Raw genomic sequence first — 26958 nt, 5'->3', positions numbered from 1 at the left:
ACTCCACTCCCTCTTTTTAGGCAGGAAGGATGTGGCCAGGCTTTTTGCATACAAAATAGAAGATACAAAGATAATTAATCACAAGAAGTTGTTTCCTCCTTGCCTATGAGTGGAGTCCCCAAAAAATAACTTGTAGTGATATCCTTGCCTATACGTTTCAAAAAAAAAGTGATATCCTTACCTATAGGAGTCCCTAAATAACAATTTGTTGTGATACACAGATAATCATAGTAGTTTATTGTTGGGGTCTCCACTCATATGAAAGGAGGCAACAAGGTAAATATGTCTCAGAGATGGTAATTAATCATTATAAGTTCTTGATCTCATTAATATATCTGAAAGGCAGCTCCTTGGGGGAAAGGAACTTAGGACAGATTGATTGATTAGAAGAATTAGATTGTTATCCTACTTGTATTTGTTTGCCGTTTTTATTGTCTATAAAATCGTTGTGTAGTGATTTCCATCCTGATCTGTTTTTTTAGGAAGCCTTTGGTCGGTATCTTGACTTGCATGAACTGTACAATGAGTACATTAATTCCAAGTTTGGAGAGCCCATTGAGTACTCAGCTTTCTTAGATGTGTTCCCGAAGACATATGAGATTCAGCGCAATCTGAAATTTTCAAGGTCAGCTTAAAGTTTAGTTGATTGATGAGAAAAGTTGGTTCTCTATATGTTTGTGTTTCAAAATCAAGGGGAAAGGTGCTTCTTATACCATCTTTATTAATGGACATTCTCAATAAAATGTTTCTGCAGGCAATACAGGGAATACTTGGATCATCTTCTAGAGTATCTAGTATCCTTTTTCCAGAAAACAGAGCCCTTGCAGGATGTTCACAGAATGTTTTCAAAGGTATTACTCTGTTACTGACACGTGGTCACTGTAACCCAAGGTGTATCTCCAATTTACAAAATTCACTTTCCTGGTCAACTAATTTTGTGGGTGCTGTTCATTTTAATTTGAAGCACTGGGACAGCGTAGAAGCTAAAGTTGGATTATGAATCAATTTTGAACTAAACTTAATAACTGAAGATAAAGAAAACTGAGCTAAAATTGCTTTAATTTTGTACTAAACCAATCTGAATTGAAGTTATCGTTACCTTCTTCAACCTCTTATATGAATGCTCTGCTTCTTTTAGCCACCTAAACATGACTCATTACTTGCTATCAATGCTTCAATCTGCTTCTCTTAACCACTGAATCAAGGTTGATTCAAGTGAATCTCGTTGATAGATCATTAGAGAGAGGTCTGTGCTGTTCCAAGGTGTTGTGGTTTGTATCTGAGACGGTGTCTCAACTTTGTTATCGTTAACACTTCCTACAGTCTCTCTTTTCCAGTATTGGTCTCCCATTAATGTTTTATAACTTGAAAGTGAACTTGAGCATTGGAGCAGTGACAATGGGTGCCATGCCCTCCATTCATGAAGAAGCTGACAAGAACAATTTTTGCAGATCACATTTTTTGAATAGAGAAGGCACCTAAGGATCAAAGGTCACAATTGAGATAAATTGGCGAAAGGAATAAGGTAAAAACATAGAAAGGCTATGATCAGCAGCTACTGAATAGAGATCGAACCAATCCAGAGTGACAAAATGCTTATCAAGCTTAGAATTAGTTAGGTGTGACTGACCATTGGCCAAATCAATGGCACCAGATAATGGGATATCTACCAGACTGCAAGGTTGTGAACATCATCAAAATCAGCTGAAGCTCACATCTTGGGGGTTATGGACAGTGAAGGTGAAGATTTATGACAATTGAAGAGGATAACATTGAAGTCCTTATCGTCAACCCAAGGAGTATCTCATTGCATCACGTGATTAGTCAATTCAGCCAACATTAGAGCTATGAATTTCTCTACAATATTTTCAATTGGCTTAAATAGCACCTGTGGATTTAATCTTTAGAGGCATAACTAGCAATACTAGTCTTTCTAGTTTGCTATAGTTCAGCAATATCACAATCTAACATTAGTAGACCTCTCTAGTCACCTATCCACTATATCACACCCAATATGATTGTCCAACCCAATATGTTTTGGCATAATTATCTATTTAGGATTTTATGTGGGGATATTTCACTGCTCAGTACGAAATTTCTAGCAACCATCTTTGGCTTTTCTATTCTTTTAATCAAGAAAGCCTTGACTTTTTTTTTTTTTTTTTTTTTTGAATGATGTGCGAATTTATTTTAAAAATTGAGAGAATACAAAAGCAAGCTAAAGGAGCACTCCCCTAACAACAAGGGATTATAGGGAGGCTCCTTGCATGGCCAAAGAGTCAGCAACATCATTAGCTGATTTAGGTAAATGAAACCAATCACAATTATGAAGAGATACAATGTCAAGAATTTTACGAAGGACTGCCCAGTGTCACCAAAGGGGATCTGCGATCTTGGAACATCATTCGATAACAACTTTGGAATCGCCTTCAAAGGTAATAGGATCACTGAAATGGTCAAGAAATCAATGAGCCCTTGAAGAAGGGCAAGTAGCTCTCCTGAGGTTGAGTCCAAGATTCCCATTTGGACCGGTGTAAGTGATCAGCATGGAACCAGTAGAGTCACGAACAACACCTTCAAAACCAGCTAACCCTGGATTCCCACTTGCACTACCATCAAAATTAAGATTAAGAGATCCAATGGAAGGAGGAGTCCAAGCTTCCATGAGGAGAGGGCAAGGGGAGGCAGACATGCAGGCGAGGATACTCCAGATGAGGCGAAGAGGGGAAATTCTCATGCTGGCAAACTCAGACTGAGATGAATCCACGAGGGGACATGGCCGATGATGATGCAAACGACTTCGTCAGCGTTTCTGAATTTGCAACTGAATCTTCTGTTGCTCCTTTCCTTCCAAATACCCCATGGAATATGAGCTAAATAGGCTGAAAGGATGACTTCACCAAGTTTTATTACGTTGGTGGCGAGTATCATTCTGCACAAGGCAAGAAGATCCATTGGAAGGCAGAGTTGGAGCCCAATGTGATTGAGGAAGTGCGTCCCCACTCTCCAAGAAAAAGGACAGTGCAACAAGAGGTGATTGACAGTTTCATTAGTCCCATTGCATAGGGGGCTAAGTGTGTAATGTGCTTGATTTCCTCTTCATCTCAGATTGTCCACGTAAGGATTTTGTTGAGGAGTGCACAAGAAAGGAAGAAACGACTTTTAAGGGCCCAAAGAGTCACCATACAGAGCAGCATTAGTCATCTAACCATTGAGAACATTGTAGGCATAAGTGACCGAAAACAAACTACTATCATTGTGCATCAAAATAATCCTCTCTTTGTTGTGCCTACGGATTTCGACTGATTGAAGCTCATTGAGGAGATTAGAGGCTAGCTGGGTTTTAGTCTCGTTTAATCCCCTTTTGAATTGAATATTCCAGAAGGCATTTTCTGTCCAAGATTCCTCAACAGTGGAAACATGGCAGGTGCTCAATCTCATCAGAGCTTAATATCCACATAACGGTCAATTATCTGTCCACCAATCATTCCAAAACGAAGTTTGACCCCGCTGCCAGCATAGTATCCAAATCCCTTTTCGAAGATTGGGAAGGGATAAAGTGAGTGCCAAAGAGCTGAAAGTTTTTAACGTCTACCACCAGGAGTTCATCAATCATCGGTCCACCCAATCTTGACAGCGACCAGAGGCCTCCAGATAAGAGTGTGGAGAGAAGTTGAACCTCCAGAGTGATTTGAGAAGAGTGCCTTGTTCATATCTCGAATAAGCTGAATTCCTAAGCCTTGTTGAGATTTAGGCTCACAAACTTCATTCCATCCCTCTAGGTGGTACTTAAAGTCTCCACAAGACCCACAGCACAAAAAATCTTTTACGTAATGATTCAATCCTTTGGCAAATAGTAGTGGGACAAGGTATGAAGGATAGGAAGGAGTTCGGGATTCTTGCAATGCACTGGTTGAGAAGTATCAGTCTTCCAGTCTTAGACAAAAGTCACCCTCTCCATGTAGATAGATGCTGTTCCAATTTTTCAATCACTGGAGTCCTGAGTTGGTGCCTTGGTCTGGATTCAAATAGAGGTAATCCAAGATATGAAGTAGGCAACGCAGAAACTGAACAACCAAGTTGAAGGGCCATGCTGCAAAGAGTGTCGTCTTTTACCAAATTATTTTCTGGCCAGAAGATAACTTGAATTGCCCGAGTGTTTTAGTTTTCTGAATTTCTTCCATCATACCAATTCCAAAGAGGAGTGTGTCATCAACAAATTGCACGATGAGTATGTCATATTCCGGTTGGGCTGATACGGGTCTAAGCCATCCAACATTCTTTGCTTGATATATCAGAGATGAGAAAATATTGAAAAGCTAAGGAGATAGGGGGTTGCCTTGTCTGATCTCTCAAGAGCAGCAAAACAATTCCATTGATGAGCAAGAAGTGGGATGCTGAAGATACATAGCTCCAGATCCAAGATCTCCATTTTCTGCTGAATCCCATTCTAGCAAACATATCAAGAAGATCCCAATTAACTTAATCAAAAGCTTTCTCAAAGTCAAATTTAAAAATGAAGCTTGGTTTCCTTGATTGTTTGAAGTGATCCAACATGGACTGCCATGGCTGAGTCAAGAATGTTTCTTCGTTTTCTTTTTTTTTTTTTTTTTTTTTGTGAAATGAGGAATGGTTCTTCCTTTGATGAATGCCGATTGTCCCTTGTGGATCACCATCGTTAAGTCTACCTTAAGCATATTACTCAAGTGGTTCTAGAAGCTCAACTCTTCCTAGAGGGTTTCGTGGAAGCCAATGGTTGCCTTCAGGCTTCGGCGTCTTGGAGATAGATGGATCACTGACGGCAATTGTTGTAATCTCTCCCCCATCTGGAAGGCCATGTTTCATCTATTTTCCACTTTCTGTACTACCATTCGGTTCTTTGTTGGGGATGGCTCTAGTCTGCGTTTCTAAACAGATTGGTGGTTGAGCGGTGGCTCTCTAACCTTGTATTATCCACCTCTACTTCAGCTCACCACTAGCCACGACTTATTTGTTTTTGACGCTTGGGGGAATGGTTATTGGAATCTTTGCCTTAGACGCGTCCTTACTGATGAGGAAGCCATTTCTATTTTTGGCTTGATTGATAGTCTTGGCAGTGTTATTATCCACCCTCAGATGGTTAATCGGATGATCTGGCTCCCTGACAACAGCGGGCGATTCTCGGTCTCCTCGGCCTACCCCCATCTTATGGAATGGACTCGGCCGGCCGCCCTCCACCCGGTAGCTTTTGTTTGGCACCTCTCGACCTTCCCAAGGTGAAGTTTTTTCTCTGGAGTGCCCGCCGCAACAAGATCCTCATTGCCGACAACTTTATCAGGCGCGGTAATAGCACTCCTGATCCTCTCTGCCCTTTTGTGGAATGGAGGCTAAAACTGTGTGTCATCTTCTACTCCATTATGGCTTCGCCTAGAAGGTGTAGACTTACATGATTGACAATATGGGTCTCAACTTCTGCATCTCACTTGACCTGAGAACAATGTGTCGTTTCTCTTTTGGGACCTGCTTTCCCAGCCTGGGCAAGCTTCTGTTGGCTGACTACATTTCTTTCGTCCCTTTGTGCCTTTGGAAGGAGAGGAACACCAAATGGTTTGACTGTACTTTCCACTCTACTGCTGAGGTCTCCTACACCACTACAAGGCTCATCTCTACATGGATCCACTCCCTGAAAGAATTCGCCTACCTCTCTTGTTCCCCAGTCCGCACCAACTGGAAGATTACTGCTCGGATGTCCGTCCCCTCTACCCCCTGCCGAGTTGCTCCAGATGGTTTGATTGTACTTTCCGCTCTGCTGCTAAGGTCTCTTACACCGTCACAGGGCTCATCTCTACATGGATCTGCTCCCGGAAAGAATTCGCTTGCCTCTCTTGTTCCCCAGTCTGCACCAACTAGAAGATTATTGCTCGGATGTCCGTCCCCTCTACCCCCTACCGAGTTGTTTTTTGGGAGCCTCCTCCCACCGAACTTTATAAGCTAAATTTTGATGGTAACGCCTTTGGGAACTTGGGTTTGGCTGGCTTTGGTGGGGTGATTTTTTATCCGGGTTCCACTGCCATACTCTTTTATTTTGGCCCTCTCGAAATTGCTGATTCGACCACTGCTGAGCTCTTTGGTCTCCTTCACAGCTTGCATATTTTTTAGGACCGCTTCAGTGGTCCCCTTATTGTGAAGGTAGATTCCAAGGTCGTCAGCGGATGGTGCTCCACCTCATCCTTCCCCCCATGGTGTCACTGGCAGATTTTTCTTGATATTTTGGACATTGTATCCACCATTTCTTGTACTTGATCTCATGTACTTAGATCAACCAGTTTCCCTTGATGTTTCTTTGAAATAAAATTATCATCATTTAAAAAAAAAGGTGATGGGCAATGACTTTATAAGGGCTGGAAACGAGATAGATAGGTCGAAAGTCACGAGGATGTCCACTTTTTCCTTCTTAGGGATTAGAGCAATAAAGGATGCGTTGATGCTTCTGTATGTGATGTTGTGATGGTAGGAGTAGAACATAGAGGTGACATCTTCTTTAATAGTAGGCCAACAACTTTTATAAAATTTTCCATTGAATCCGTTAGGGCTGGGTGCCCTGTCATTCGTAATACCCAAGGTTAGGAGTTCAAGAAGAGAGGCAACCGTGGGAGTAATTTTGGATAACCAAGATTACCAGTCGGTCTTATCTCCATGTATAGACTTGTAAAAAAGCTAATAAGAGAGCAAGAAGAAGAGAGCGAGTGTCTGAGAGCAAGAGAAAGCGAGAAGGGAGTTTGTGAGATTGGTGCGAGTCCCACCGCAATGAGGTGAGAGAGATGATCGACCAGGAGCTCCATTGGATCATCGGCAAGCCTGTCGTACGACGAAACATCGGGAGGAGCAAACAACAACACTTCGGGAAATTGCAGATCACCCATTGGCCGAAGCCTGGGCCTTGATCGATCTTCAGAGGTACGTCAAACAACGTACTGGGAGATTTCTTCCTCACTGGAGCATCCACATTCAGATCGGGATGATACTGGCTGGACACTTGTTCATGGAAGAAAAAGAAAGAATTTGCAACCTGGAGACAAGCATCTTCTTCTGGTGAACTTCAGATCTGTAGCATCCATTTTCTCCTTCCTTAGAACCAGCAATGACATCAGAATAACCTCACAATCCGGCGACAAAAGATCCTTCATCACCATCCCTGTAAGGGCGATCACTACCTTTGTGAATCTCTTTGGTAGGGTCATTGCTGATCGAATGGCAGAAAGGCAAACACAAGAGCTATGGACAGGTAGTATCGTCTTCTACCTTTTGACTTTCGTCTCTTTGGGTGACCTTGAGTGTAAAATCAGCTAATGACAGTCTTTGAGTCTCCTTCGATAAGCAGTTTGCCATGGAGATGCTCTTTGAATATTTGGAGGCCGAATAGAAGAGCACTCACTTCAGCAGGATTTGAATCAGTAGTACCCACCGGCCCAGCGTAGGATAGAATAGGGTCTCCACTGCTGTCTCTGAAAATACCACCAGCTCTAGCCGGCCCAGAACAGCCTAGAGCACTGCCATCAAAATCCAAACTTGATGTTGCATATCACACCCAACAGGCCCCTCGTTAGATCCAAACTTCTGAAACTGTTGGTCAATGGCCTTTCCTTCTGGATCAACATCGTCTTAACTTAGCCCCCCCCCCCCCCCCTCGACCCGATACCATTCTTAACCTGGTGGACAACTCGCCTTGTCACCAAGTTACTGTTGGTTGTTGTAGTACAATCCGAATTCAAATTTGAACCCTCTTGACCACATGACAGCCCCTACCCACCTTGCCAGCCTTATCATTGACAACCCTTACCCCATATTGGAAAGATTGCCTCCATACACAGAAGTCACTGAGACAACCCGTGACCCCACCTGCAATCCCCCTCTAGGTGTCCACCTTTGCATGACACGAATGCCATCATACCAACCTTTCCGTCCTACTTGAAACTTGACCACGACCCACGCACTTTGCCATGTCAGACCTTGATCCCCACAAATCCACCTTTTTTCTGTCCCCCAAACCGTAAAGAATAACCAACTCACAAACGTTGCCGTGGTCTGAACACCTCCCCCCCCTTTTCATCCCCCTTTAAATACCCCTGTTTCAGCTATCTCTCCCATCACCCTGAACCCTCCCCAAATTTGGAAACTGCCACCCCTGCTGATTGACACCATTGCCGCCACCACTAACCCCCCATCCACCACAACACACACACACACACACACACACTCCTAGGAAATGTCCAAACTAACCTCTTCCACCCCATCTTCCACCTCCCACCTCCCCAACTCATATTGAAGAGTCAGATACAACTTCTAGCATTCACACCCCACTCTGTCATCGAGCAAGTCTTCAACCCACAAAACTTCTACCCTCTTTCAGTCCCCCTCCCCCCAAGCTCTTACCGCATACCGAAGGAAAGGCAAAGCCCCTATCCACCAGACTCACAATGGTGAACCAAGCTGCCGCTCCCAATTTCCGGTGGATCCAGAAACAGGCAGAATCATCTCCCCCAACCCACCCATTGAGAATTCCTGGAAATTTGTGGCAGAATTGCAATTCGAGAAACATAAATACGACGAAGAAACTTGGGGCACAAATAATGCGCCTCATAGAATTGATGGGAGCCATTGCCCAAGACGCCATCATTACCTCCAAATCCAAATCGGGAGTCTCTAAAAGCAGAAAGTGATCACGTCCCTCCATAAAAGATGGCAAATTGTGTGGCTTTTCATGGGAGACTTTAACACTACCAGATTCTTCAATGAGAAGATGCCCCTCAGTCCCAGAATCACCTCTTCCCTGCTCAAATTTGCTGATTTAACGGGGGCTTGCTAGCTCGAGGATGTACCCTTTTCGGTAAAAACTTTACTTGGACCAATTGCTAGCAAAGCAGACCCATCCTCTCCAAGCTAGATCACTTCCTAGCCAATGGAGAATGGCTTCAACTCCAACCCAATTCCTCAAGCAAAGTAATTAACCGCATCTGCTCAGACCATTGACCTATTCTGATGGACACCAAATTTGACCAATGGGACGCAAGCCATTCAGGTTCGAAAACACATGGCTACTGGAAGAGGATTTTGATTTTGTCTTCTCAAACTTTTGGTCCTCCATCCCGTCAATTGGCTACACTGCCTGGGCCCTCTCTCTGAAGCTTAAGCAGCTTATACCTCACCTTCGGAAATAGGCGTCTGATAAGCGAAAGGCTATTACCGTTGAGAAATGTGACCTCCTTTCCAAAATTGCCACTTTGGATAGAATTGAAGATATTGATGAACAACTCTCTTTCTTTATTTTCGAGGCTAGACTCGCCCTTCAAGTTTGCTCCCTCTCACTATCCCATCGTGAGCGTCTTCACTGGAAGCAACGAGCCAAATCTATACAATGAGGAATGCGTTTATTGCCCTAAGCTTATCGGAGTGCTGCTCCCGACCATCTCAAGTGCTCTCGCTAATATCCTTGAGCTGCCTTTTTCAGCAAAAGAAATTGAGCGAGCCACCCTCAGCCTTCCCACTGATTGTGCCCCAGGGCCCGATGGCTTCAAAGGGGATTTTTCAAGCACTGCTGGCCCACTCTCAAGAACGATGTCACCAGCACGGTTAATTCCTTCTACCACCGAGGAATCACCTTTAAGAGTTTGGGAGCCACTTTCATTACCTTCATTATAAATTGGCTAAGCTTGGAACCTCCCTGCAATCTCTTATTGTTTGGGAAGGCTTCCCCCCTTGTAATCTTGCTTTTCTGAGTTTTTGATTTAATACAATTCAGCATCATTTCAAAAAAGGAAAAAGAAAAAAGAAATCCAACTCTGAACACCCAAGAGATTATCATCCCATTAGCCTTGTCACCAGCAGCTACAAAATCATTACAAAGGATCCTATCTCATGGATTAAAGGCACCCCTTCCTGCAGTCATTAGCCAAAACCAGTGCGCTTTTCTCCATCACTTTAAGATCGGCCACCAGACTCGATTCGTTCTCAAAATTGATCTAGAAAAGGCATTTGGCCATGTTAATTGGTGCTTGCTTGATGACCTTCTTCTCCAAATGGGTTTTGGCATGAAATGACGGTTCTGGATCAGAAGTTGAATCACTTCTCCCTCCTCCCTCATCCTAAATGGCACAACCTGTGGTTATTTCAAGAGCAGCCGAGGCCTCCTGCAAGGGGACTCCTTGTCTCCTCTCATTTTCAATATTATGGCTGAGTTTCTCTCTGCCATGGTCCATCACGTGCAGCAAACTGGATACCTCCAACCTGTTTCCAATCAACAGGCCTTTAACATCCCTCTCCTGCAATTTGCATACGACACTATCTTCTTCGGAGAGGGAACAATTGAGGAAGTGAACAAGCTGAAACCTCTCATTGGTCTTTTTGAGATCACCACTGAGCAGAAATTCAAATGGCGCAATCCTCAATCACCGGTTATTACATTGAGGCGGACACTCTTCAAGTTATGGCTAATTCCTTGGGTTATAAACACTTAATTATGAAAATAAACAGAAATTAAAAAAATTAGATATCCTAAATGATATGAGCTTCTGCTTCATTTCTGGTTATTTCTTTTAGGTTAGAACTGTTAAGTTGATTCAAGAAACCTTTTGCCTGCTCCTTTATATCATGCTCTGTGGATGTTGCTGTAGGGGAGATTGGAACGGTGCTTAGATGGCAAAAACTTTGTTTAAGAAAAAAAAAAGATATTTTGTATCTGCTTTCTTCCTTTTATTTGGATATGTTGTTTTGTAGACTTATCTTCTACATGCTCATGTCAATCACTTGGTTCTTATAAACAGAGAACTCAATATTAGTGCTAAGCTCTTTTAAAAGCAAATCGTTATAATGGTATGCATCTTATAGAATTCTGGGTTTTTTCCTTGATGCTAGTGGCTCCGTCAAAACATGTTTTGAAATTTGTGGATGGTTTTCATTCTTATTTTTAATTAAAATTTTGGCTCATTGGTTGCAGATTGAGACAGAGTTTGAAGAGCAATGGGCTGAGGGTAGGGTACATGGATGGGAAAACAAAGGTTTGGAGAATGGACATGTCTCATCTAGTGGGCCAGTAATTGACCTTGACTATTTCAGCAGTGTGGAAGAGCTCATGTCAGTAGGATCAGAAAAATTAAAAGAGGTGGATTTTTTTTTTTTAAATTACTTTTACCTGGTTTGATTTTCTGTTTCCAATAACTGCATATTCTCTGCTTTCTATCCTCATCTTTCTTATCCTGTATATATTGTAGCCATTGTTGAACAAGAGTTTTCTTTTTATTCTTCATTTTCATCAATGGGGTTTCCTAACAATCCCTTGTTGTATCTGGGATGCTCCTGTAATTTTGTTTGTGCTCTTTGTGCTTTTCAATAAAGCTCATCTTCTTCTTCTTCTTAAAAAAATATCAACATCAATGATCCAGCTTGATGGGAAGTTCAGAGGGTGGCATTATAGTAATATCTTATTCAGTTTTTTTTTTGTTTTTTATGTTTGTAGTGCTGTGTCACTAAGGGTATTTTTTTCACTTAAAGTGAGTTTTTTTATTACGTAACCTAGGGCTTTTCAGTCTTTGGTTATTCTATAGATGTTATAAAGATTAATACGACGAGATTTGCCCTAATTTTTTCAGTTATATTTCATCTCTTCAACAAGTTCCGTAATGTGCATAACGGCCCTATGATTAGCTTTTGGGAAATTCGGTCTTTTCATCTTCTCATGTTCTTTACTTTTACAATATTAATGTGATAACATTCGTATAGATAAAAAGCTTAGATAACTTCTGGTGGGTGTCTAAGAAAGATGAATAATTTTTTGAAAAAAGAAGAGCAAAGAACCCAAAAAGCGCAAAAGCTAGCCAAATTGGTTTCATTTTTTTAACTTTCAAATTTAGCTACATTTTTTTTTTTTAATGTTGAGACCCTTTACCGTAGTGACACTTGAACCTGCGACCTCATACTAGAAAACCTGCCATGTGACCACTGAGCCAAAGCTTGAACCCACGACCTCACACTAGAAAAAACCCCATGTGATCATTGAGGCAAAGGCCCCAGTCATGAACTTGGGCTACATTAACAACTGGATGTTGAAGAATTGTTCCTGCCTTTGCTAAAGAGTCCGCCAATGCATTTACTAAGTGAAGAACATGCTTCTAAGAGACTTGAAGAGAACATGATAAGTCAGCAATCTGAAGAAAAAGTCTGTCAAAATGCCAAGAAGGTTTTTCTTTGCCCCAAGTAATAACTACATAAAGTCAAATACAATTATAAGGGCTGTGTGAGATGCTGGGAATATAAGATGAGACCTTGAAGAGCTGTTTGAACCTTTGCCTCAGTTGAGTCAACTTACCCAAGTGAACTGGAGTAAGATAATAGGGTAGTATCCTCATGTTTTCCAGCTGTTACACCAATACCCCTAAACCGTGCTTGCTTTCGAACTACCATCAAAATTTAACTCAGCTATTGTCTATTCTTTAATTCTATAACATTGTTTTGTTCTGGGGCGTATGCAAATGAAATTTCGTGTAACATTATAAAAAATGTATTAATAGATGAGAAAAAATACTCCTTTGCATTACCTGACCTGAAGTTTTAATGTTAGCATCATACTAACTGAAAAGATTACATAAAAGGACATAAAAGCTGCAAACAGCACTAATGCATCTTTCATTAAATATTACCATGTGATACCATGTTAAACATGATATATCCTAGGGCTTCATATTTGAACTTAAAACTAGAGGAAGAAAGATATGAGAAAGAGGAAGCCAGAGATTGAGAAGTTTACAAGAAGAAGGGAAGTAAACAGTCCGATTGCAGAAAGCAAGTAAGAGGAGAGAGCCATCAAGAGAGAGAAAAAAAGGGTTATGGAGATTCGGAGTCTCAATCCCTTGCTTGATTTGTGAAAAAAGCTCATGTAGCAGGACTTGAATATAATTAACAAGGGTATAATTGTATAAAAAAGAAAAAAGAAATTTCTGTATTTGATAATTGAAACATTGGAAGGCAGAAGTCACATTTCTGCCTCTTGACTTAGAGCATGGCCTAATGTTTTACTCTTAATTCTACAAATAGGCTACTGATATAATAATGATTTTTTTCAGGCATTAGCAGTTCATGGCTTAAAAACAGGTGGAACTCTTCAACAACGTGCAGAGAGGCTTTTCCTATTGAAGGTAAGCTGAACGCAATTTTCATTTACTGGCTAGAGATGTTCCTATTTTAGTTTACATTATATATGATATTATCATTTGTTTTAAATAGTTCTTCCTCTGATCATTAAGTACATCATCTCATCTCTGCTTTTCATATAGGGTAAAGATGTGAATCTCCTATTTCAAAAAAAAAAAAAAAGATGAGAATCTCAAAACTTCTAAATTTCCAGAATTGCTATGTAAAACTAGTTGGTTTTCCTACATTAGTGCACTTCTGCATGGTTCCACGCTTATGTTGACGAACTGGTGCAAAATGATGATTCTTCCCTGGAACTGGAAAACTTATGCGTTCTGGTGTTCTCTTCCATCTTATTTTTATTTTATTTTTTATGACACTTTTAGGTGGATTCCACATGTTGTATTTGGAGGGGCAGTGATGTGGCACTGGATGCGTATTCTAGTGTAAGGTTGTATAACTGGATTAATGCAGAGTTAGCTCTTTCAGACTAATGATGTCTGTTTGGTATGCTATCAGGATCTTGGTGGGCTTGTAGGTGAAGACTATATTTGTGCCATGGGCACCCTTCACTAACTTCTTTCTAGGGTATGAAAGAAGATCTATTTGGCATCAAATTCTTATCTCCAATACAATTTGGTTAAGCATTTTTTTTTTTGGTTTGGCCCTATAACATCCCTGTCCACAGGCTGTTTCCTCAGTGGAGGTTTCTTATTAATTTTAAGTCTCATCTTGTAAGTGGCATCCTTTTCATAGTTTAGTATTGTCCACGGTGAGGTTTTGGCATGGTTGCTGGGTGGATGGCAAACCTTTCATCTGTTTCTTCTTATCTAGACCTTCATATTTGCTTGTGGACCGGAGATCTTGGTTTTAGTGTGAAAAGCTAAGTGTTGGAGTAGAATAGGCAATTACAAAGCTTCATGTGAAATTATTTGGAGGTGATCTTTTTTTTTTTTTTTTTTTGAAATGTGATGATTTTATTACAAAGCAAAGCAAGAAAATACTTCAAGGGAGGTCTCCCCTTACAACAAGAGATTGCAAGGAGGGACCCAATTTAGCACACAAATCAGCAGCCGAATTGGTTGATCTAAGAACATGAGACCAAGTACAAGAGGTAGTGGAAACAATGTCCATAATATCATGAAAAAGCTGTCAGTGATGCCACGGGGGGAAAGAGGCAGTGGAGCACCAACCAATGACGGTTTTGGAGTCTCCCTCCACAATAAGCGGACCTCTGAAGTGATCCTAGAAAATGCGAAGCCCGTGGAGGAGACCAGAGAGCTCATTAGTGGTCGAGTCCGCAACGCCGAGAGGACCAAAGTAAGAAATGTTAAGGAATAGTCCCACATAGATTAGTGAGTACAAAGATCTTGAGTTTATTAGTTGGTAAAGAGGTTTCCTAAGTTGGCTAGTCATTTTGGGATGGGCCTTGGACCCAACTTAACATGGTATCAGAGCAGGTACTCATATGTGGGCCTACACCTAAACTATCTACTTGTAGAGCCACAAAAAAAGTCCTACACCGAAAACTATCCACTTGTAGAGCCACAAAAAGGGTCTACACGTGAGGGGGAGTGTTAAAGAATAGTCCCACATAGATTAGTGAACAAAGATCTTGAGTTTATTAGTTGGTAAAGAGGTTTCCTATGTTGGCTAGTCATTTTGGGATAGGCCTTGGACCTAACTTAACAAGAAATAATAGTCATGCTCCATGATAAAAAATATCACCCCACTAAAGCCAGCCAATCCCGGATTCCCAAAAGCACTACCGTCAAAGTTAAAAGCTTATAATAGCCGGTGGGGGAGGCTCCCAAACAGCTACCCGACGGGGCGCAGAGGGAATGGACATCTGAGCCATAATCTTCCAGTTAATGTGGGAAGTGGCACAGGAGAGATAGGCAAATTCTTTCCAAGTGCGAATCCATGTGGAGATGAGGCCCGTAGTAGTGCAGATCACCTCAGTAGCAAAGCGTGAAGCATGGTTAAACTGTCTGGAGTTCCTCTCTGTCCAAAGGCATAAAGGGATGTAAGTGACGCAAACAGCTAACATGAGCTTACCGAGTCTGGGGAAATGAGTAGCGGCACATGGTGCTCAGGTCAGGGGGGATGCAAAAATTGAGGCCCATGCTGTCAATTGTAGAAGTCCATGTCTGCTAGGCGAAAGCACAGTGGAGGAAAAGGTGGTTGATAGTCTTGGCTTTCACTCCGCAAAAGAGGCAGAGAGGATCAACAATAGTGTTTCCACACCTAATAAGATTGTCAGCAGTGAGAATTCTGTTGCGGTAGGCACTCCAGAGAGGAGCCAAGAGCTGCCAAACAAAGGCGGCCGAGTCAAGAGCGGGAGGCTGGGTCCAACCCATAAGATGACGATAGGCCGAGTAGACCGAGAAGCGCCTGTTGTCATTTGGAAGCCAGATCAGCCGGTCATTCACCAGAGGGCGGACCTTTACATTGCCAAGACCATCAATCATGTCACACGCAGATTTGGCCCCCACGTCAATAAGGCCACGTCTCAAATGGAGATCCCAGGAGCCATTCCCCCACGCATCGGAAACCGAGAGGTTATGACAGGAGGTGATCTGAAGAAGAACCGGGTAGGAAGAGGCAAGAGGCCCTTCACCCGGCCACCGATCCGTCCAAAAATGAAGGTTGGAGCCATCCCCAACAAAGAACCGAATAGCATCAAGAAATGTGGAAAACAAATGGAACATGGCCTTCCAGATGGATGAGAGATGACGTCTGCTGCTGTCAGAGATCCATCTATCACCAAGTCGCTGAAGCTTGGAGGGCATCATTGGTTTCAAGGAGGCTCCTGAGGGGGAGTTGAGTTTCCAAAACCACTTGAATAACAAGGCCGTTCCCATCTCCTTGGTGTGTTTGATCCCAAGACCGCCCAAGGACTTTGGCATACAAACATCGTCCCAACTGACAAGATGGTAACGGAATTCGTTCCCAATGCCATGCCACAGGAAGTGTCTCTTGATCATGTCAATGTGCCGATTGATGGAGGCGGGGTAGGGCAGGAATGAGAGAAAATAGTTGGGGAGAATCAGTCTGCTCGCCTTTGAGAGCATCCTACCCTTCCAAGTGGAGAGTCGACACTCTAGCCACTCAGTGACCGGGGCTGACAATCAGTAAGAGGAAGGCCCAGGTAGTGAGAGGGGGTAACTGCAACCAAGCATCCCAGAGTATCTGCCATGTGCTGAAGCAAGGGGGTGTCAATATGATATCCCATGATGGTCGTCTTTCCCCATTTAACCTTCTGACTAGAAGTGATCTCAAATAGGCCAAAAACAGCCTTACTGTTGCGGACTTGATCAAGCATGCCAGCACCGAAGCAGTTAGTGTCGTCCACAAATTGGAGCAGGGGAATATCAAAGCAACTCTGGTCAAAAACAACTTCAAGCCAACTAATACTACGAGCAAAGTAGAACATAGATGGCATGTACTAAACAATAATATTGAAGAGAAGCGGGGAGCGGGGGTCTCCTTGACAAATGCCACGAGAACCTTGGAAGAAACCGCAGACCGTGCCATTAAGGAGCAGAGAGTAAGAAGTCGAGGAAATGCAACTGCTAATCCAAAATCTCCATCTGTCCCCGAAACCCATGTGTTGTATAATGTCGTCTAGAAGGGACCAGCTCACCCGGTCAAAGGCCTTCTCAAGACCAAGCTTGATGACAAACCTCGGTAGACCCATCTTGACAAAGTCATCGATAATCTCGTGCGTGGCCATAGCTGAATCGAAGATGTCCCGACCTCTAATGAAAGCACTCTTGATTCCTGTGGATGATGGTGGGAAGAATAACCTTGAGCCGATGAGCTAGGATACAAGCAATGATTTTGTACGGGCTTGATACAAGGCTGATCGGTCTGAAATCATGAGGACGCTCAACACTAGCTTTCTTAGGCACCAAGGCAATAAGAGAGGCACCAACACTCTTGAAGGTGATCCTTCAGTCATAAAAACTGCGGACCATGAAAATGACGTCCGATCTCATAGTAGGCCAGCAAGCTCTGTAAACTTACCCGTTGTACCCATCAGGTCCTGAGGCCTTATCTCGAGGAAGACCCAAGACTGCATCCTCGACCTCCAAGTTTGAGAAGGGACGCTCAATGAAAACCGCCAAGGTGGGAGAAATCGAAGTGAAATGGAGCCTAGTCATGCGGGGGCGATGGTGGCATTCCTCTCTGTAAAGATCTGCAAAAAAAATGAGAAGAGCGTTAGTAATAGAAGCCCTGTCCGAGGTAACTTCATTGCCGATAGACAAGGAAGTAACCGGGTTAGTCCTCCAGCAGGCCGAGACGATAACATGGAAGAACTTTGTGTGTAGGTGTCACCTCGGCCACCCACTTGAAGTTGGCCTTTTGCTTCCACCGAATCTGTTCAGTGAGAAGAAGGCTCTGGAAGTTGCATTGCAGGGAGATGCGGCTGGAGAATTCCGAATAAGTAAGGCCCCTTTGCTCCTCAATCACATCAAGGGCAGCGATCTGAGACTGAAGAGAGAACTTGTGAGAGGTGCCATTGAGGCGGCGCTCTGAGGACCGATTTGAGTTTTTTTTTGAGACGCTTCAGCTTGCATGAGAGGGACCAGTCGTCGTAGTTGGGGTCTCCAAGAGCCCGCCACCAAGAGGTGATGCTATCAGCAAATTGCTTGTTTGCCAGCCTAGAATTATCAAACCTGAACGGGGCAGGGCCCCAATTGTCAAGCTTGGTGTCAATCTGAATGGGCTAGTGGTCGGGGCCTGCGCGGCCCAAAACCGAATTGCAATTTTTCCCATAGAACTAGAGCCAATCACCGGTGGCAAGGAAGCGATCAATCTTGAACAAGATGGGAGGCCTCTATCTGTTTGACCATGTGAACTTCTTGCCAGAGAGGTTGATTTCTTCAATTCAAAGCTGCCAATAAAATCTAAACTGCCTCATGGTGGTGGAAATTCTGGTAGCAGGGGGGACTTCTAATAGCAGAAACAAATAGCGTTAAAAGTCCCTAGGAAGGAGCCATGGAATGGCCAGTGGGGCAAAAGGTCGGTGAGCTCTTCACAAAAAGAGCGGCACTCCCAATAACAGGTGGGACTGTAAACACCAACCATCCCCCAAGTGAACTTAGTGCATCTGTCGCGAAGCTTGATTCCCTATAGAGTAGGAACCAATCAGATGATCTAAAACCTCAACCACACAGGAGTTCCAAAGCAGAAGAAGGCTTTCGGAGGAGCTATTTGCATGAATAGCAAGCCATTCCAAGTTATAACAACCCCAGAGTATTAGGAATTAGACGCCTCTAATTCCAAACTAACAAAAGCAAGAATAATAAACGCAGAAGAAGGAAAAAGCAAGCACGAGAACAGGAGGAAAGTCATCCCATAGTGGATGCAACTGGTACAGATGAAGAGTCGGGCTCAGACTAATCGCCAAGGTTCAGAGGTGCTTCTGTCCAGCTTGATTAAAGTACCGAAGTGGCTGGTGATGAGGCCAAAGATGCTTTCCTCCCAAAGCTCGGGTGGGAGGCCCGTAATTTGGACCCATTGATTGAGGCCCCGTTGATGCAAGGAGGGATTCCAAACTTGAACATAAGTGATAGTGGTGGATGCAAGGAGCCGGGTTGCCATCCGTCTATCCCTGATCGTGCAGAACGTAACAATCCACTCGCCCAGGCACAAATAAGATGCTAGTGGGGAGTAGTCCAGACGCATGTGACATGTGAACCAATCTGAGATGCATTGACCCTCTATTGGTGGAGTGCCGGAGGTGACCAAGGCCGTGCAGAGGACGATTGAGGTCGGGTAGATCAGGTTTGGCGGGATTGAAATGGTCTGGTGATTTGGTTCTGAGGGGGGTTGGGATTTTGCAAGGCTAGGGATGGAGAGACAAAGGCTGAAGCTGGGGCTGATTTTTGGGTTGGGGGGTCTACTAGGATGAGGGTTGGGCAGGGGGTAGTGGAGCCTGTTTTCTAGGCTGTTGGGGTCGGAAGTAGAGGGGCTAATTAGGTGGATGGGGAGATCTGGTGTTGGGCAGCGGTGGGGGCGGGAGGAAATGCCGGATGGCACGTGCAAGTTGTGTCCAGTCAAAGCCGGAGTTGGTGGCCTCGGGGATGGTTATGTGGGCCATCGTCGTGAGATCTTTGTGCTATGAATGCGGCACTTTGCGCATTATCCCTGTCAAACATTGCGGAAATAGAACCTCCAGGGATCCGAGCAAAGCTCCCTAGTCCGAGGTGAGGAGTTGGAATCCTCAACAGTTTCTGCAGAGAGCATTGTGAGGAAGGAGGATCCAGTCGAAACGGGAATAGTGATTGAACCACTGTGCGCGCCAGTCTTCACGGTAATGCACACACATGGGGCATCATGGAAGGCCAACCAAGCAATCAATGCTGAGGTGGGACCATCAGAGATGATTGACGGGGTTGTCAAAGGCGTCTTAGCTCCCCGGGGACGTCGTTGCCTTTTATATCGGCAATATATGGTGGTCCAACTGGGGTGATCTTCCTCTTCATCTGTTCTCAAAGCGTCGTGCAATCTGTCAGACTCGCTTGTCCTCTCTGCATCGTCGAAATCATTGCTTTGAGGTGAGTGCGGAATGTCAGGAAGCCTCGAAACATCTTCATCTGCAGTCGCAGGGTGTCGTCCCCTATGGGAAGGGAGAAAGACCACTTGACTCTGTCCATGGGAACGGCATTGAGGCTGATCTTCCCAATCGGGAACGGCGGTCCTTCCCCCACTCCGCCACCGCTGGAGCCTCTTCCCACCGTCTGGTCTTTCTCGACGAAGATCTCGCTTGCCACTCGTCAATCCTTCCTCTCACGTCGCACCTCTCTCTCTCCCTCTCTCTCTCTCTCTCTCATGTCGCATCTTTTGCTCTCTTCGCTCGTCGCACCTCTCTCTCTCTCTCTCTCTCTCTCTCTCTCGTGTCGCATCTTTTGCTCTCTTCGCTCGTCGCACCTCTCTCTCGACTCTTGCATCGTCAGTCTCTTTATTCAAAGGTGATCTTACTAGCAAATTTTGAATTGGGTAGGCTTATGTTGCTCTGTTGTTGCAATCACACAACCCATCATGTTGCAAACAATCTGGTATTTGATGAAAGAACCAAGTTTACAAAGATAGATTGCCATTTTGTTTGTAGCCTTCTCCTCCACTTTTCAGACAAAAATAAAAATAAAAAAGTTCAGTCCAGAGAAATTATCACAACATATATTGTTCCCAATGATCAAATGGCCAATATGTTTACCAATATAATATTGAACATTTTTGGCAAGCTGGGAATAATCGATATTGATTCTCCTACTTGAGGGGGAGAGTTAACATTTAAGTACTTTTTACATAGTTTTTCCAAGAGTTTAGGGGCTGTAGGACATATATCTTAGGTAGGTTTAAGTTTTAGTAAACTGTATAAACTGAGTATTTCTCTCTTGGAGCAAGAATGTGTAGTCCTTTAGTTGGAAAGAATTTTATATCTGCTAAATCAATTAGATGAGCTTGGAAAATAATGACATATGAGTCTGCTTTCTAAAATTGCTTATATGAAATTCCTTTCAATTTTCAAATTCTCCCTCTGCCAAACTGTGAAACATGTTATTGTACAATTTTACCTTGCAACTGCTTAAGCATGTAAAGAGCTTCGTACAGTGCTACCAATCAAGGTTCTAGTGCCAAAACTTTAAGGTGAAGGGGAAAATCTTGTTTCTCAAATGCACCTGCTCAAGAGTGGCAGGTTGGAGGGCCCCAATGTGTTGCATTTGCAGTCAACTAGGATTTCTTGTTTTAACACATGCTGAGGGAGACACAAGTGTTGGAGTTAGCAATATCACACAACCAATTGAGAGTCGCAAGTAATTGACCATGCATTGGTGATGTGGTAGATGGTGCAATTGTGAAAGAATAAGCTCAAGAATATGTTAATAGAGAAGTCATCCAAAACTTTTGAAACTCTATGAAAGAAGGAAGAAGGAAAGAAAGAAGAAGACTGAAAGATAGTAGCGTGTGTTTTTTGGAAAGTTAAGAGTTTGGTGAAAGAACTCACTTTTAGTACTTTCTATCTAGGGATCAGCTGGTTTCCACTTTGAGTGGTTTCCTAGTTTGTCAACAGTTCCAATTTGGAGAGCTTTCTTTTGGAAAATCTTTGGTTAGTATGTTTCCTTTATTAGAATTCTGTATAGGAAAGTATTAAAGATAATAAGTCAATTATTAGTAGTTTTCATGTAAGTTAGATGCTGGAATCCTTTCTTAACAGGTGGTTTTGAATTTGGCAAGTCACAAATTCCATTGTAACTAGGAAGTGTAGTTCTAGCAAGTTCTATTAAGGTGATATAACTTATTTTGCTATGTCCCTGTCAGTTGTTGAACGAGGTATGTTCCACTATGCTCATTTTAAATCTATCAAGTATTTGCATTTGATAAATGGACAAGTATGCGTCTTACATGACTCGTGACTATACCCAAGTATACTTAGAGCACATTTACTTTTCATAACTGAGCAGCTTTGGAAGAAGAATAATAATAATATGAAGGAAAGCAGTTTTAGAAATTGAGCCATTTAATCCTGATTTGTTGGTTTATAATGAATTCACTTACTGAGTGTTTCTAACTGGGTTCAATTCCCTTTGTGTCTCTTAATCCCTCTTGTACTCGAACAGCCTTTTTATCTAATGGATCTAGTTTTAGTTTTGGTACATGATTTCGATATTCAATAGTTATGATATATAATGAAGCTTGTGCATTGTCATTAATTCCATGTTCATTTTGTTTATGTTTCTTGTTACAGAACACAACCATTGAGAAAATTGACAGAAAACATTTAGCAAAAGGTTCACATGGATTAGAGCAAAATGGTGATGCAAAAGCATCACAACAAAGTGGTATTGCAAAAAGAAGTGCATTATTGGAGGTTAAGATTCAACGTCTTTGTGCTCTGTTGAATGAGGTACGTTCCCTTGAACATGCTAGATTAAAATCTATCAAGTATTTGTATTTATGGAATATAGAGATTTTAATGTTTTGCATGCTGACTAATAATATAGTAATCTCATCATAGGGCTGCATACTTTAATAAGTATCAGTAACATATTTGGAAGATTAAAGCAATGGAGTAGAGAAAGGTTAGGTAATGGTAGTGAGATAGAGAGTTTGAAATTGACTTGTGTTGAATTTCTGTAGAAGAAAATAATTCATTGTCTGTTGTTATTTAAATACACTGGGTTTCTATTTATAATATAGGAAATACATAAAATCATAATGAAATTAAACTACAAGAGCCCTAGTTATACCCAAAATAGAATTCCTAATCAAATTCAAAGTAAACAACAACTTAAAGAAACATAGAACCAAAAGATCTTTGAACTTGAACAACTCTGTGAGATTTCTTCCCATAAGACACTTGTTAGACTGCCATATTAATTGTTTTTTTATGAGAGTCATGTAAGGTTTTTCCATGTATGCTTTTGAACACTCCCCCTCTAGTTGGAGCTGCTAACTCCAGCTTGCAAAGAAAAAGATCTTGTTTGACTGGGAGCAAAATCTTCATATTGTACTCTCCCTGACTTAGATATTGTGGTCACATAATTTGATTGCCACAACACATGGAATTTTCCATTATTAGTAATGAAAGAGTAATGGAAGTGACCGGGTTGTTCAACTTGTAGAATTCTTTATGGTAGGTTTTGTCACCAACCTCATTGTTCTTACTTCTCCTTCTATTCTCCCCTCATGCTGGGAGGTAACAATAGTGATCCTAGTTTGAAGATAAAAAAGGAAAAGGACTATAGTAATCATATCATCCATCAAGGTGTCCCAAGGATAAGTACTAATGCGGACATAGACTCTCAAAAAAGTAGAAAATATTAGTGATAAAATAAAAGGAGTTGAAACCAACAAAAAGGATTTCGAACACAAAGTAATGATGATAATCATTAAACAGGGTAATGTTTGTCACTCAAAGGACGGCTGTAAAAAACCCACTTAAGGACAGTAGTAAAAAAACCTCAATGGACTAAAAAAACACCCGTATGTAGTTTTAAAAAAAAAGAATGAATGCAACAAACTCAACAAAGGATTGGTCTGAAAAGGAAAACGAATGTAAAAAAAGATGGTAAGAGAAAGGTAAATAAAGTGAAAAGTTGTGGGGGATGAAAATAAACAAAAAAATGATAAAAATAGAAGGAAAGACCAATAATAGAAAATGGTGTTCCATTGAATGATAAGGGAAGTTTAAAATTGGAAACTCACAATCTTGATAGGAGCAGTGGCATCTTCATACAGAAGCCTTGGAAAGTTACTCAAACTGGTAACTTGAGTCCAACTTGAAGTAGGACTGCAAGAAAGGATGTCTTGGTGTTGGTGCTATTCTCCTTCTAGGAGTCCTCCACAAGCTGCACTTCTAGTTTGACCGAAATATGAACTGAATATCTAATCATATACAAAACAGCTTGAAGCTCCAAAACAGCATGAAGAGTCATCTGTTATTTCCATACGCAAAACAACTTTGTCAAGCTCCAAAGGTTCGTGTGTCTGTGGCATCGACTGATATTTCATGGCGAAACAACTTCTTACTCTAGATCTTCATCATTGGCAAGGTCTCACAAAAGACACCGTTCCAACAGAAACAATAGAAACTTTCTGATCAGAGATTCCAGCAGGACAGAGAGGTGGCTGTAACTTGTAAAAATAGAAACAAAGACCTCCAACCAGGAGAAGGATTTTAGAAGAAGGTGAAATCCTATTCAACCTCTGATTCCTTGGCAGAGTTATCAAACTCACGTCTTTGGGTTCCACTAGCTCGTCTGAATCTGGAAATCTCATGAGATGATGGTGCAGTCGGATGCTTCAATTGCAATATTGGAATTTCATATTGGAGGTTGTTTGTGGAAGGAATCCTTGAGGATGAAGAGTTAGAAAATCCGTAGAAAGATGGACTTTGTTGGAATTGGTCTTCGAAAATTCTGCTCGTGTGCTCACTGGGAGATTGAGAAAAGTAGAAAAGATTGAAGAATCATGGGTGGGAGAACAAGCATCTTCACCTTTACCACCGAGACTCTTCATGCCATCATTGCCATCTCTATTGTGTTCTCATGCCTTACTATCCTGAATTGATTCACCTCCTTGACAGTGAAAGTGGTAGTCCGCATGCAGTATCGAACTTCAATGTGCCCATCAAAATGTATGCCAATTGCATTTTATTGAAGGGCTCTGGATTTTTCTGTTTCTGGGTTGGCATGGATGACAATCGACCGTGCCAGAACTATACGCCCATCACGAAAGAGGTTTGGGGGAAGATGGATTTCTGGGATTTCAGCAGGGAGGGTTTATTTTTTTTTTCTGGTTCAGGGCTTTTCCGGGGGGGTGTCGGGTCCAGCTACTGGGCTAGGAAGGAGTGGATGAGGATGCTGCTGGTGGAGCTCAGGGAGTAGAGTGGGATGTGGGATGTATAGTTGTCCTCTTCCATCCGAACTCAGTGTTTGTTCGCTCTGGTATGTATAGTCTGGCCAGAATGGTGTCTCCCTGGCAATGAGTAATCCGGCAGTCGCGGCGATCACGGAATGTGGTCACCGAGAAGAAGAAGGCTGAGTTCCCTGACCAGAGTTCGTAAGACTTGCCCTGCGCCTCTTTGGTGCTGTGTGCAAACTGCTGGCCGAACGTCGATATGGCGATTAAAGGCACACGGACGAATGACATTTTCGACCTGCTCGCCTAACTGATGCGGATGACTGGTCCAGACGATCATGTGACTTTTTCGACAGTCACTGTGTTTCTGCAATAGGGGAAGCGGAAAGGAACTGTTGCCTCCGATGACAGGAAACAGTGTTCCATTCCACACTGTTTCCTTCTGTCGTGAGGTTTTGATGCTTTATGGCAGGGTTACTGGAAAGATCTGACCTCCAGCCCGAGTCCTGGTCATCTCTGGAGGAGACGGTCTTCTTTCTTCTGGGTGACGCTCTGAGCACGGGCCCGAATCGTCGATGGCCGGCAAGGTGGGGTTGGGTGTGGGGCCGGTGACCAGCAGGACCACCCCCATATGCTTGGCCGCTCGCCGGCACACTCGGGCGCGCTCACAGACATTTCAAAGATATTTTGTTGATTGAAGTTCCCAAAACCAGCACTCTTAACATGTGCAAGTGGGAGAATCACAAAATTTAACCAAACAAGGTGTCTTTTAAAGACCTGTAAGGTCTTCACAGGCAGTTACTAGGTTCTTATACTCTTAATTCTACCCACTTTAGGGCACAGACATGTTAATACTGTTTTAAGCAGCAGCACAGGCCATTAACCGGGTGGTTAAAGGACAACAAAGAAGAAAAGCGCTGACCTGGAGATTCATTGAGAACAAAAAAATCAAATTTTGATCTTCTCCAGGTTGTCACCGATCCAAGAATTTGATATGGAGTGAAAAATATCTTTTTTATGTGACCACGCTGATACCATGTAGAAATCCCAGGAACTGAAGTTGAATGAAGGGAATTGAAAGAAGAGAAAATGGAGAGCAGTAGGGGAGAGAGTATTTGTCGTAGACAAGAAAGCCTTTTGTATTAAGCAATAATTTCACCAAATAACTAAGCTGCCCATTATCCTATATTACATCTTACAATCTCTTTTATATAGAACGATTACTTGGTGTTTACATTAGTTGACAATAGAGGGGGGCAACTTACCGCAAATATCTAGGAGTGAAAACACCAAAATACCCTTTAAGATTATATCATTTAACAAGAGATATTCATGCAACTCGTTGAACTCCTTTTAGTACCTAACTTTCTTTTTTGGAATAAAATGCAGACAATTTCCCAAACAAAAGAAAACATTGAAAAGAAGCAAGCGTTGACATATGAGGAAATGGAAGCAGAGCGAGAAGAGGTGATGTTTCTAACTTGCTTTGGTCTTGTAATTGCAATTTCTTTAATACCTTTACTGTTGCTTACATATATACCTGTATATTTTTCTTTTGCATTATTTTGTGTTCAATAGCTTATTTTTTTATGCTCCAAATTGATATCTTTATCTTATTTTATGAATAATAGCTTATTTGTGGCCAAGTTCGGTGTAGAAGAGAAATAACTCCAGGTTGAAGGAGATCGAAGAAGAGTGGCAGTTACAGGTTGCCGCATCTCTTAATTGTTCATTAACTGGGTTGTAAACTGGTCTTTAAAATCAACTAGAAGAGGGCTTTGACTATTATCCCCTTAATGACTTGACTCATCATCAAAACTGATAAGAAAGACAAATACATCGCTGATGAAATTAAAACTTGGCATTGGTCTTAATGACAAAGACACTTCTGCACTCTACTACCTTTGGGCACTCACCTTGAGTTGGGGCATCTATGTCTAATAACTCCATCTTGTTACATGATATAGTTATCTCCTTTCTATGTAGTGGCTTGATGAAAACATCTCCCAATTGTGCAAACGGCATTAGATGTGGAGTTGGAATCTTCCCATATAGCACTTCTTTGATAAAATGACTGCCAAGCTCTATACGTTTGATTATTTCATTGAATACAGGGTTACTGACAATTAAGATGACTACTTTGTTGTTCCAAAATATTTCCACATGTTTGTGAATGATAAACCCAAATTTGACCGTAAGTCCTATGATCCACATGAATTCACAAATTGTATGGGCGATTTCCCTACATTTGCAACCTAGCTGGAAAGTGTTATTGCCTCTATCGTTAGCACGGGTTTAATTGTTGCTTAAAGAGTTTTGCTTTCTACACGTCTCAAGTTCCTCTCTACCTCTCCGTGTATAGAGATGTCATCCTTCTGCTACTACAATGCCTCCAATAAGCCTACAAAGTTACCTTCTCATGCT

At 42.3% G+C, this 26958-nt stretch overlaps 1 protein-coding gene across 1 annotated transcript in view; it reads left to right on the top strand.

Moving 5' to 3' along the window:
- LOC137945749 (splicing factor SF3a60 homolog) overlaps positions 1 to 26958 on the top strand; it is a 70303-nt gene that overhangs the window by 25868 nt on the left and 17477 nt on the right. Inside the window, exons 4-9 of the mRNA XM_068791747.1 lie at positions 483 to 625; positions 755 to 851; positions 10973 to 11137; positions 13095 to 13166; positions 21920 to 22078; positions 25924 to 26001. Of these exons, the coding sequence (XP_068647848.1) occupies positions 483 to 625; positions 755 to 851; positions 10973 to 11137; positions 13095 to 13166; positions 21920 to 22078; positions 25924 to 26001 (714 nt within the window). The remainder of the gene's footprint in view (positions 1 to 482; positions 626 to 754; positions 852 to 10972; positions 11138 to 13094; positions 13167 to 21919; positions 22079 to 25923; positions 26002 to 26958) is intronic.

Source organism: Aristolochia californica, unplaced genomic scaffold (assembly GCF_029961685.1).
Source record: "Aristolochia californica isolate CCGP_79_NKW_82.1479 unplaced genomic scaffold, dmAriCali1.0.hap1 SCAF_12, whole genome shotgun sequence".
Lineage (NCBI taxonomy): Eukaryota > Viridiplantae > Streptophyta > Magnoliopsida > Piperales > Aristolochiaceae > Aristolochia > Aristolochia californica.
This window is presented reverse-complemented; position numbering and strand designations above follow the sequence as displayed.